This window comes from Buteo buteo, chromosome 1 (assembly GCF_964188355.1).
Source record: "Buteo buteo chromosome 1, bButBut1.hap1.1, whole genome shotgun sequence".
NCBI classification, from domain to species: domain Eukaryota; kingdom Metazoa; phylum Chordata; class Aves; order Accipitriformes; family Accipitridae; genus Buteo; species Buteo buteo.
The window spans coordinates 30,757,693-30,770,259 of record NC_134171.1 but is presented as its reverse complement, the minus strand read 5'-3'; the positions used below and the strand labels follow the sequence as shown (position 1 = coordinate 30,770,259).

The window sequence follows — 12,567 nt, the reverse complement described above, 5'->3', positions numbered from 1 at the left end:
CCCTCCCCCCCAAAAATGCTAAGTATTATTAATCCCCTTAGGCCTGGTTCTGACATATCTTTTTGCCCCCACTGTAGGAATATCTAGTGACAAAAAGCAAGAAAATCACTTCTGGGTGTGAAAACATTCATGCAATTGCTGAGGACTAAAGTAAAGCTGAATTCACTTTATCATAGACAACTCTATCAAAATATATGTACAGCAAAGACCTCAGGGAAGAATTTGGACTTAAACATTCTATTTTTATGACACAAGATTTTGCACTTAGGTGCAACATTCACTGCACAAAAACATTATTAAAGATCCTGCCTTTTATTGGCACAAATCACTCGTCTTCTTCAGTTAGATGGGTTTTTTCCCTTTGGTAATAGTAGCTGTCTCCTAACCAGTATATAAGCAGAGAAGAAAAAAAAAATCCAAACACTTTCCATGTTAAAAAGTAGAAATCAGTTTCATGTTGCTTATGTTGAACACCATTAAAGCCACATTTCATCAAAAATAGTTCAATGTACTTATCTTCATGCATTTCTAACATGTCCAACACTACAGTTATGAGACACAGTTAATTATGGTCACAGCATGTGGTTTTCAAAATATGGTATTCAACCAGAAAAAAAGCAAACAAACACCTGGTAGTTTTATTTCTTTTGAAGTCAACAAAATATATGCCAACTTTCCAATCCAAAGTCTGAGTTTAAAACACAATTGCATAATATAGCCAATTTAAAAAGCATAGCCCTCAAATTATCTCCATTTGGCCATTCGCAATAAACAAATAATCCCTGCTAGCCTGAAGCTTCTGTGCAAAGCTTTATAATAAAATTTAATAAATAGAAATCCAAATCCCTCCAACAATAGACTTTCTGCTGCACTGGCAGGCTCTTTGTAGCAATATTCCAAACACAGCACTCCATCCCAAAGATGCTGCCAACTTCATGTATTCATTTTCCCACTGTAATTTAAAACAGAAACAGGATTCACCTAGTTTGGTTTTCTGTGTGCTCTTAGTGAAAATAGGATATTGTGTGAAGTCTCAACGTAATCCTCCTTGGCTAAAGTGGGTTGCTGCCACCCATTGCCCTCCTAATTCATTGCAGGAAAAACAATTGTAAAGACAAAGTTTATAGTGGAAACAGAAACACTCTCTATAATTTGGAGAAAAGGATATGCTTCTGCATTTATGACATCTTGATGGTTAGTGAGTGGAAAAAATTACAGGGTGTCTCTGCCCTGCAAATCTGGTAGGCTGATGTCTAGAGGCTTTTAAAAACCAAACCCAAAAGCCCTCTTGAAGAAATCTTCCATCTCTTGCCTTTATATTCCTTCACTGGGTGAGTTACAAGACTGCTTAACACCAACAACATCTTCTGGTGATTTGGTTAGAGCTGTTTAGAAATTGAGATACACGTGCCAAAGCCTGCAGCCTCTGCCGAAACATCCTGCTTCAAGAATGAACGTAAACACTTTACATTTGTTGTGGGAAATGGAGAAAAAGCCTTGGAAGAATCACTGTCCTTGAATCACACATCGTGAAGTGCAGAAACTTAATGCCACTGCAAAACAGCCTTTAAAACAAGTCCCGTTACTGCTTCTTGACTTTTTTCCCCTTCCACAATCTTCCTTGCAGTGGCAGACGTCATCTCCTTCACAACATACTGCAGTTTTGCAGGATGATTTACAATCTCTTCTTCTCTCTTTTGTTTCCTGTTCAAAATATTTACTGCAAATCTACTGGCTTGATCTTTCCTGGCCCTGTAGTTGTGTCACTCATCCCCTGAACCCCAGCCAATGCCAAGGAAACATCTAGACAGGGCTTTACAAAGGCAGTCGGTTGTGGCTCAGCCGCTGGTGCCTATCTCAGCTATGACAATAAAGATCTTCATCCCATGGATAGCGTGGAAAGCCTTTAAACAGACTTCCAGTCGGAACAAGGGGGTGGGAGGGCAAAGCTGGGGATAGGTACTTCCAAAAAGAAGGGATGCCATTTCTTCTGGGTCCAACAAGTTTTCCACCACTAAAGAGAAAGGCGGCGCAGGGCCTGGGAAGGCTGTGCTTGCTTTGAAAATTACAGGGCACTGCATGGTAGCACCATATTTTTAATCTTGCATCAGACTGGCCAGCAACAACACTTCTCATTTCACTGTCCCTTGTGACCGCCACCTCCAAGACATCTCTGTTGCTTTATACTTCCCAGGCCCTATGCACACACAAGCTTTTTCCAGTTCTCAGTTCAAGCCTAATTCCGGTTAAGAACGAGGTATGGCCTTCCTCATCTGGCAAATGCTTTAGTGTCAGACATGGCACTGGTTTGGTCAGTACACGTCCCAAACCATCCACCCAAGTCACCCCTGACAGGACTGCCATTGACGTTAATGCCCACCTGGGGGCCAGGCAAACCCGAAGGCTGGACATGCTCCCACAGCCAAGCTGACCTGGCCACCAAGGTCTACTACCTAGACCCTGGTGGTCAGAAGACCTCAGCTCTGAAGTTGCAAATTCATCCCTCTTCTTGAGAACTAAAACTCTTACAAAAAAAAATGAAAACCGATAGAAAGAAAGAGGAACATATCCGTAGTCTCACAGGGGCTGGTCTTGATTTACATGTTAGGAAATGGCCCTGGGGTCGTTTATCTTCTTCTGACAGCAAATTGCCACCAGCAATACTCCTCTTCTGAACATCCAGAGTTCAGCTCTCCCATCCAAACCTCCAGGTACAGCTGTGGCATCCCCCACTTACCAGGCACATAGATGTAGATGTCCTTCCCTTCCACTTCCCCATCCTCCACTTGAGTGTGATTATAATAGCAAACATATGAGCCCGTATGAGCGGCTGAGGCATTTCCTACTTCGAGCACCGTCACGAAGAGGCCACTGTTGTTTTCTTCATGTCTAATGTCTATCCTGTGGCTTCCCTCGGTCACTGGGTACTGCCAGCTCACTTCGCTGTCTCCAGAGCATTTGAGTGTGAAATTGGAATTCAGCTGTACCACCATTTCATTCCTATTGGGAACAATAGTCGGCAGAGGAAGCTGGCAGAATGTTAGGAATGGTCCTGCAAAAAGACATGAATAAATAGCATGTGAACACACAGAACAGCCTCAGCACGGGGATGTGAAAGCAAGCAGAGTGGATCCAGAGCAGCTCTTTTTCTGATCATTTCAGACATGCTGATGTCCCAGGAAATTCGCCCTTGTTAAAAGCCAGAGCTTTGCCCAATGGATGGCAAACGGCTTCCCTTTGAAATGCTAAGTGTTTGCTTGCTGACTTCTGTTTGTCAAATCAAGAGGTGAAAGACAGATGTGAAGTTAGAGATGGCTCCCAGTGCACACCTCAGCTTCCCAGCCCCAAATGTGGGCTCGGCTCTGCTGCAGACCAGTGAATCCCACACCCTGGCTGCTGGGTCGTGGGCATCTTACAGCTCCTTCCAGCAATGGTCTGGAAACCAGCAGTTCTGTCAGCCTTCGAGTAAGCTCACAACCGAAAGTTAGAAACCACTTCCCAAGACCAACACCTGCGTTTTACATCTGGCTTCTATTTCTGCAAAAGGCCGGAGCAGGGGCTTACACTGAAAACTTGGGCATCGGGTCTACCTCTAGCCAAAATGTACAGAAGGTTTATAGCCAAATAAAACTGTAATTCACTGAACTAGATGTTGTAGATGGCACTGGTTTTCAGATGCAATCTCCAGTTACAGGCTCAGATTTGCAAGCCTAGATAATTTGTAGGTGGGCTGGTGCAGGTCCAACTCCCAGAAGCAAAATTAGTGGAGCCACACCCTAAAAAAATAGGGAATTCACCAGGGGAACAGACGTGTTGTTTCACTCTATCGAATGACCCGTACAAAACAGATAGGGTAGTCCACGATAAACAAGCAGTTAGGCCCACGGCGTGAAAGTGGGCTCTGTGCAATAAACCGGCAGCAGGAGTCCAGACTCTCTTTGAAACCAATTTCTCACTCCTGCACGTGTTATCTCAGTTTACAGGCCCTTTCTATATTTGGCGCCCTGTGGCAAACCCTGCCCTCCCCTCCCAGCACCATTCTCTCGGCAGATGTCGGGAGGCTCGGCAGGCAGCCCCGGCGAGGGCGGTTCGGTGGTGCGGCGTGGGAGGATGCGGGGAGCCCACACAGGCAGCCTCGCCTGCACCACGCTGCTGGAGAAACCCCAGTGGGGCAGGGCTGGGACAGCTGGAGGTAGGCAGGCTCACTTTCCCTGCGCAAGGCAGAGAAAACGGGGAGGAGGGAGGTTATAGCAGCTTTAGGGGTGCCAAAGTGGCTGGCACAGGCTAGCGAAAGTACTGCCTTCTCCGCAGGTCTGGTCTTAGCCTACCGATGGGAAGGGCAGAAAAATAGAGTCTGTAGCCAGCTGGCAACCGTTTGGCATTTGTTATTGTGGGCACAATGAAAGCAAGCTTAAATACAAATTTACAAAGGAATAGGAGTGGAAAGGCTTAGAGGACTGAGGAGCATTACCTGTGAGAAAACATCCCAGGATCAGGAACGTCCGTGGGGAAGTACCCATAGCTACCAACAACTGAAACAGAAAGGAGAAGGCAAGAGAGAGCCAGTTAATGGACTGACAACAGTATGAGAGGTTGCAGGACCCCTCTCCTGCAGTGCCCTAGCTCAGCTTCCCAGCACTCTGCACGATGCCACGGAGAGAAGCAGCCTGGGGACCCCGGCTCCCACCCGCAGCCCATTGAGGGTCACACCACCACCTCCCACGAGGTACGTGGGGCCACAGACTCATCACCGGCACGGGGAATGCAGCTAAGGCACCATAACCCTTTCTCTCTACTGCCAGCGTAAGGAGCCAAGTCCTGGCGCATCGCCCTCGCAAACAGCCTGCAAGCAGCTCCGATGCCCACTGCAGCTCCCAGGACCGAGCCCACAGAAACACCCCCGCACAGAGGCAGTACCCTCACAGGCATCCCTGAGGATGCAACGGCTTTATGCAGTAAGCTCTGACCTTATAGCTGCAAGCAGCTTTTATGGGAGAAAAAGCATATTTTGAAGCTACTTTTATTACAACTAGTACAATCCTGAATGATATTTTTGTTTTGCCATTGTACATATGTATATATATAGCTTAGTGAATACAATGTAATACAATAGTGTTTATTGCTTATTTAGCAAGAATTCCCTTGATCGAGAGGCATGCTATTTAAAACATATGCTGAAATCTTCTAATGGAGTAAATCCATGACAGACTGCAGGCCAGCACTGCCACTCACAGAGCATCTCTTCTCCCCAACACTGTGGAGATTCATAGATCATATGCGATAATTTCTGCTTTCAAACACATAATCCTAAGGCATCAGTCCTGAAGAGGCAACAATAGCAATAAGCATCTATGTAATTTTTGTGCCATCTAACGACATTTCTACTTCAAACCCTCAAGCAGCCTGCTAGGTAATTTCCAGAGGAGAAGCTCCTACAACCCCTGCTCCCATTGAAATCAATGGACATTTTGTTGGTGACTTTAATAGTAACTGGATTTGGCCCAAAGCCAATTTAGATTTAAAAAAGACTGCACGGAAGAACCTTTAATCTGAAACACAGACCGAGGAGTAAAATAAAAGATGATGTCCCAAGATAGGGACTACTTTTCAAAGGTTCTGGAGAGTTTCTATTCACCCTCTGGTATCCAGTTCCTGATGCTGAGATAGGAAAGCCCATAGGTCCATCTAGTTACTACGACTATGCCAGTGCCATATGGGAGTTAAATGCTTACATCATGCCAAGGAGTGTTTCTGAACTAGTCCTGCTTTCCTCCTGCAACGTGTGGAGCAGACAGCATGCCTTTGCAATGCAAAAAGTATTTGACACTCGAATCAAACCTAAGGGTCTCAGAAGCAGGATTAGAAGACTTCCAAACTACCAGCCTCAAAAGCATGTACAAACTACTTCAGAAATTCAGCTGACAACGTTCCAGCAAAGACAAGGCATTTTGCCTGATTCTTCAATTAGCAATAATTGCCATGTGTTTATGTATCTGTCTCCCACTGATAACAGAATCTTGGATATCAAGGAAGTCCCTTGGTTTCAGCCTCCTTACTCATTTTTATCACATTTATATCCTGAAATTCTTTCTGATAAAGTAACTCGCTGTAAATCTTTAAAGACTTACCATGGTCTGCCTTATTGATCCGACTTCTAGCCTCCCAAGATCCACAAGACAATGTTACCCCACTGTCTGCCAAGTTTCCTTCTGCTTTTTCTCTCTGAAAAGACAGATCTCTCCCCCTTTTGTGTTGTTTTTACAGACTATTCAGTGCAAGTGATGCAGCACAGAAGGAGAAAAAACAAAGCTAGCTCATCTCTTGTACACCAGTCTGTAGAAGCTCTGCTGAAGTGGACGTGCACTGTTGCAGAGCTGTGTGTGTAAGTGAGAACCGAAGCCCCATGGCTATACTGGTGTAAGTACAAGTGATGGCATTTCCAAAGCGCTACTTTGAATTTGCTGTCTTGGCTGGGCTGCCCCAGAAATCAGCAAGAGCTGAGTGCCTCAATCTACTGTTGCAGTTTAAAAACACAAGGACTTAACTAAATTTGCATTTTTCATTTGGCTATTCTTTCAAAACCCAGAGCTTTGATCTTTCCTCAGTGATCTGTTAATCTCATCAAGACCCAGAGCAACACTTCCTTGCTGTGAAAGATAGAATAATGTACTAAGGGTTCACCATCATCCGTACTCAAAATCTATCTGAACTGGATTTAGTTGCATCATGCATCTGACTTAAGCATGCGAGAGTCCCATCACCAGCATATCCTCGCACGTCAGTGCTGGAGGCAAGGTTTAACACAGGTACAATTTCACACTTCTGGGCAAGAAAGCGTTTACTCGTTCCCACAACACCAAGCAGGTACACTCATCGTGTTTTTCTTTATTTACCGTCACCTAATTTTTTGTATGCATTTATTTGGCTTTTTTGCCTTCCTTACGGCAGAGCAGCCCTCGTTGTCCTAAATCACCCAGATCTCAGCCCTGAATAAATACATTAGGTTCAGTTCCTAACACCATTCAATCAAATGACAAATTGGTGCAACCTCACTGAAGCCAGTAGATTTATGCAAGCTGAAGTCCAGTATTGACAGCACACATACAACGTAAGTTTGAGCCAACCTTAATTTCTTGCATACCTTGAACATTGCTAGCTAAAATAGAAACATGGACGTATATAGTGAAAGCTTGATGATGCCACGAGGGATTTGCCACACTCTCTGCAGGGGAGGCTGATTGCCCAGGGTAAAACAGTCATTGCACCTACTTTAACCACTGGGTTTTGAAAGGATCTGACTAAAATCCTGGTATCTCTCTTGTGTGCTTTAGTGATAAAAAGTCTGGAAAATAACATCTGAAGAACTGTTATCAGCAAGGAGCCAATCTTCAAAACACTCACTGCCAAGCGCTGGCTTCCTACCAAGAAGGGTTTCATTGACTGCACCACAGAAGACAAAGTAAAATCAATATCCAGAAAGCCAATGGAAATATATCTGTAGAAAATGGTGGTTTTGCTAGGTGATTGCTCTACATGTCCTAGAGAGAAAGCAGAGTGGTGGACCAGGACGAGCCAACAGTATATATTTTTTCATACTGCTGTAAATCAAACAAAGACCTCTTTCTTTCAAGACAGAAAACTAGCCCATCTACCAGAAGACTAGAGATTACCACACTGATTTCCTGCCAGCTACCCAGTCACGACAGTTCATCCTCTTGGCCACAGGATGGCAATGTTGATCCACATTAATGAACCAAATGTCTTGCCGAGCAGAAGGCAATGCTAATCTCCAACGTAGCAGATGGAATCTAAACTGGGTCTCCTCGATCAATTTAAAATTCAAATTTTGTATATTTTCATTTCATGCAAGTTCACCAACTTAAAAAAAAAATAGACAAATAAAACCAAACTGGTCCCTATTGCTCTGTATTTACATAAGTGATAGGACAGTAGTTGGATTGCAAATCTTGGCACGTAATGATGTGATTATCCTTGTTATGAGAGGACTGGATAATTTCAGTGGTGATTTTGTCAGAGTGGCATTCTGTCCTTCTGGGAAGACTGATCTTTTCCAGGAAGAGCTAAGGCCAGCCCAAGAAAAGAGGGGAACATTTCCTCCTTGTGGTATATGTCACTAGCTGAATGTAAATGTTCAGACAGGAACTCCCAAAATATGTCTTGGTTCTCAATTCCCAAATTGCAAACTTAGTTCTCCACAGGAGCAGAGCTGCCCTGCAGTGCTCACAGGTGGGTCTGAAGGTTTCACTGGGGGAAGGCTCAAACAATAAATGAAAATTTCTTCAATGAGAAAGACTGGCATATTCTCCTAAAATGAGGCTTGTTCCACATCCAAGTTATTTGCATCCAGCATAGCCTGTACACAGGAATAACTACGCACCAAGACTAGCCCAGTGCTGGGCTCCTGCAGAGAGCTTCGGGCTCTGCAGGACACGCGGTGATGGCTGCTACCCGATGTGCCTTCAAGCCAGCCTCAATTCTTCAGCCTAACCCTCAAGGACAGACTCCACATGCAGCCTAGGAGCTAAAGGTGGGGAGAAATTCACGAAGTCTAAATTTCCCCACTCGGTCCAAAGAGGATTTTCCAGACTGTCTCAGCAAACAGACAAAAAGACTGGCACTTCCAAGGAATACATCTCACTCAGATTCTCGGGATCAAACCAAAGAACATCTCAGATCGCAACTCAAGTGCTCAGAAGCATTGCATGGAAAAATCAATCCATCGCTGTTGACCACAAGAGCTAAGAAGCCTAGCTGTTGCAAACTTTTCCCCTGGGTGCCCATGCAAAGCTTTGTTGGCTTGAAAGAGATGAGTCAAGCAGGAGAGCAAGGCAAGAGGGAGAGAAAGGATTGTTTGCTTACTTGCTTGCTTTTTTTAAATTATCATTAGTTTTTGCCACCACCAGGAAAAAAACCTCTCAGGAGTCATTCCCTGGTCTTTACAACAAGTGGAGCAAATGTCTTCTATTAAAATTTTCAGAGTTCACATGCAGAAGTAGTGCCATTGTGGCCATGATGATCTAAGGATGCAAGCGAGGCGAGGACTGTATAAAGTTATCCATTTCACCCTCGCTTTTAGACCAACTGGTATAGCTGGAAATAACCAGCAAGGTCTCGGGTATGCAAGACTTTTTCTGTCTATATACATTGTACTCGAATCCTAGCTCGATACTGTAGTACTGTGGAGAGGCATTTTATTAAAATATTTATTACTTCCTGCTTTCTTGAAACCTAATACCTATATATTACTCTCACAGCCGCATGAAGATTTCCCATATATCAACAAGCAAATAACAGCGAAGATGGCCCCAGTGCCCGATGGCAGCTGGACTGGCACACCTCCTGCCCCTTGGTGCCTGGAGAGGAGTACCAGAACAAGGGGTCTCATTTTAAAGCAGCGGGAGAGCGCCTGCAGGCTGGGAGAGCTGGTGTGCTTGTGGACTGCTAAATCCCAGTGCTTTGTGCGGTCTCATTTTTCTTCAAACTTTTTTTTTCAAGCTTTGAGGTTGGCTAAACTGCTGTTTAGCTGAGGGCCTTTCTAAAATGCTCTTTGTTAACTAGAAGTTAAAACTGAAATCCCTTGCTGGGAGATCTTTCCCTAGCGTTTCTAGACCCAGCATTAAAAGTGGGATCTCCACAGTTCAGATTTTGATCCGCCAATGACAGAGGAACCTTTGATGCCTGTCTCCTTGCTTTGATCCCGTCCCTTGCCCCATCCAGGGACACGGAGTTAAGACAGCCGAGCTGGAACTCCAGCTGGGCTCTGCATCGGCCCTGGGAGGGCATAACAAGCCACCCCCCTTCCCCCGGTGCGCCCCGTCGGGGAGACAGCGGGCCGCCTACAGCCAGCAGGGACTGGGGTGGAGATGGTTGGGGAGGGGGGTACGTTGACACTCTCCAGCCCTCATCAGGCTGCAGGCGCTTGCCAGACCCTGCGTGCCCGCAGGGAGCCCGAGCGGCAGCCCCCAGGGAGCGGGGAAGGCCGCGGCTGCCCCTCGGTCTGTAGCCCCTCGGCGGAGCCCGAAGGCTAGAGCCGCTGCGGATCAAAGGCTGCCAGGGGCACCGAGCAAACCTAGCCGGGATGGCAACTCCCAGCCACTTCGCTGTTTGTCTGGGAAACAATAGGAAAGCCTTTGCCAAGCTGGAGCGATTTTTTTTTTTTTTTTTTTTTTTTTTTAATGCGAGGTAGCCAGGAAAAAAGAAAAGCGGGGTAAGGGAGATGGAGGGGGGGGCAGAGCAAAGCCATGTTCCCCTCCGGGGCTGGCTAATGCTGTTGGCGCTGCGACCCGGGACTTCTTCTCCATCCCCCTCCGTCGGGCGGGCGTCTCGGCGGGGGACAGACGTCGTGCCCCGGCTCGGAGCTGCGGGACCAAGGGACCAAGGGAGAGCGACGTGCCCGGAGCCTGGGGGACGGGTCCACCGGTCCCCACGCGGGCCGAGGCGATGCCCTGTCCGTCCCGGGCGTGCAGCCTCGGGCCCCGGAGGAGCGCCAGGGAGCCGGAACGTTTGCAAGAGACGCGCCGAAAATGCCGTCGAGGGGCGCTGGAAACGTGCCCCCCCCGGCGCGGGCAGGGGCCAGGGCATCGCCCCCGCCTCTGCCCCGCAGCCACCTCCCCGCCGGGATGCGGGCGAGCCCCGGGGGCTGGCGGCTGCGCCCCGGGGCTGCTGCCGCCGCCTCGCTAGATCTGTCGCTGCTGGCTCCAGAAAAAGCTGTCCAAGTCCTGTTCTCTGGAACGGCTCCTGGGCCGCGGGATCCGCGTCCAAAAATGTTGAGCAATGCCGCGGACAGCCAAAAAGCCATTTCCTACTCGCTCCTAGGACTTTTCCAGGGGACTCCAGCCTGGCAGAGGCTGGCAAGTTTGCAGCCTCCGCTCTTGACAAAATCCAAACGGTGGCCGCGAAGACCGTGCCCTCCCCCGGGAGAGGAGGCGGTGGGCTCAGCAGTCCGGCGGGGCACGCGGCGGGGCTGGCGTTCCCGTTGCGGGAGGGAGCTGTAAGCTGGAAAAGCTCCAGGTACCGGTCCTGCCTAAATTCAGCATCTTCCCTTCGGCTGAGACGTGTAAAAAAAAAAGACGGGGCGCGCAGGGACGGAGGTCGGTTTGCCTTGGGGGGGTTGCGTGCGTGCCCCCGCCCGGGATCTCGGGGCATTTTAGGCTAGCCGGGCAGGGGGAGAGAGGTGGGAAGGGGGATCTGAAGAGGGGAAGGTGGTGAAAAACAAAGGGTGGGGGAAGGGACGGGAGAGCAGCGGCGTGAAGCAAGCGAGGGATGCGAGAAGAAGGGGAGCCGCTTACTTCGCCGGTGCGCGGCCCCCCGGCCCCCCGGGCGGGCACCGCCGCTGCCCGCGGAGCCCCGGCGGGTCGCTCCCGCCCCCGCGGCAGGAATGCGGCGCGGTGGCCCCCGCCGTCCCAATGTGTTTGTCATTAGCCCTGGCCGCGCCGCTCGCCGCCGCGCCCCGACGGCCCGCGGAGCGCCGGCTCCCCGCTCCCCGCTCCCCTCCGCGGGGGCCGCCAGCGCCCGCCGCCCCCCGCCGCCTGCGCCCCGCGGGAAGGAGCCCCCTGCCCGGCTCAGAGCATCGGGGGAAAAAAGGGGGGAAAAAAGAAAAAAGGAAAAAAAAAAAGCCCCAAACCAACAACAAATAAATGAAGGGGGGAAAAGAGAAGAGAAGAAAAAAAAAAATCAAACAAAAAAACCAAAACAAAAAAGAAGCGGGAGAAAAGGTGAAAAAAAGGAAAAGGTGGGGAAGCTGCCCCTCACCTCTTACCTTCTCCTTTATAATCCGCAGCCCCACTCCTGCAGATTGTAAAGTATCCAAAATATGTCCACGTCTTTTGTGACTTTCCCCGCTCAGCCGCGCTCTTTCCCTCCCGCTCGCCCTCCCTCCCGATCCGACTGTAATGGTCTCACAAACCGCGTCCCGTAATTGATTCAATGTTATAGTCCATCCTTCCAAAACTAATCATTTGCTTTAAGTAAATAGCTGTCAGGAAATGAAGCCCCCCTCCGGCCCCTTCAGAATAAGAGCCGCCCTGGCTCGCCCGGCGCCCCCAGCCCCGCGGCCGGAGGCGGGCGCGCCGGCGGGAGGCTCTTACGCAGGCAGGGGGGCCAGTCTCTGCCTCCAGATTTCACCAGCCTTGCAGGGGACGGGGGAGGTTAGCCATATGGCAGGGGCGAGGGGGAGGAAAGGGGGAAGCGAAGAGTTTTGCACTGCAGGGGGAGAAAATAAAAAAAAAAACTAAAAAACCCCACCAAACGACAAAAAAACACCCGACCTAAAAAACTTTCATCAAAACTCCGAGTGCTCCCAATTTCATGAATGAGCCTTCCTTTCACAGACCCTCCAGGACGGTGGGTCGGGCGCCGGGCTCGGTGTCCACGGTCACACTGTGAGTTTATGGCTGGGGAGTTTGAGCTGGAAACGAATTTGCGGCTTCCTCGCGTCCTTTGTACACCGCTGAACTCGGGCTTGGGCTAGAGAGCGGGACGGACGGCCGTGAGCCAGCCAGGAGCAGGCGGCGCTGAGAGAGAGGGGAGAGAGGCATCGCTAACTTT

General features: G+C 48.8%; 1 protein-coding gene across 2 annotated transcripts in view; it reads right to left on the bottom strand.

Moving 5' to 3' along the window:
* The window catches only part of PDGFRA (platelet derived growth factor receptor alpha), a 35,660-nt gene extending 23,298 nt beyond the window's left edge, over nt 1–12,362 (bottom strand). Inside the window, exons 1-3 of one of the 2 annotated variants that reach the window (XM_075025977.1) lie at nt 11,780–12,362; nt 4,472–4,532; nt 2,738–3,052 (exon numbers count right to left, since the gene is read on the bottom strand). In XM_075025977.1, the coding sequence (XP_074882078.1) occupies nt 2,738–3,052; nt 4,472–4,520 (364 nt within the window). In that variant the 5' untranslated portion in view covers nt 4,521–4,532; nt 11,780–12,362. Of the gene's footprint in view, nt 1–2,737; nt 3,053–4,471; nt 4,535–11,779 lie in introns of those variants that run through there. The other variant, XM_075025987.1, reaches the window with a different exon arrangement.
* Nucleotides 12,363–12,567: the final 205 nt, after the last annotated feature.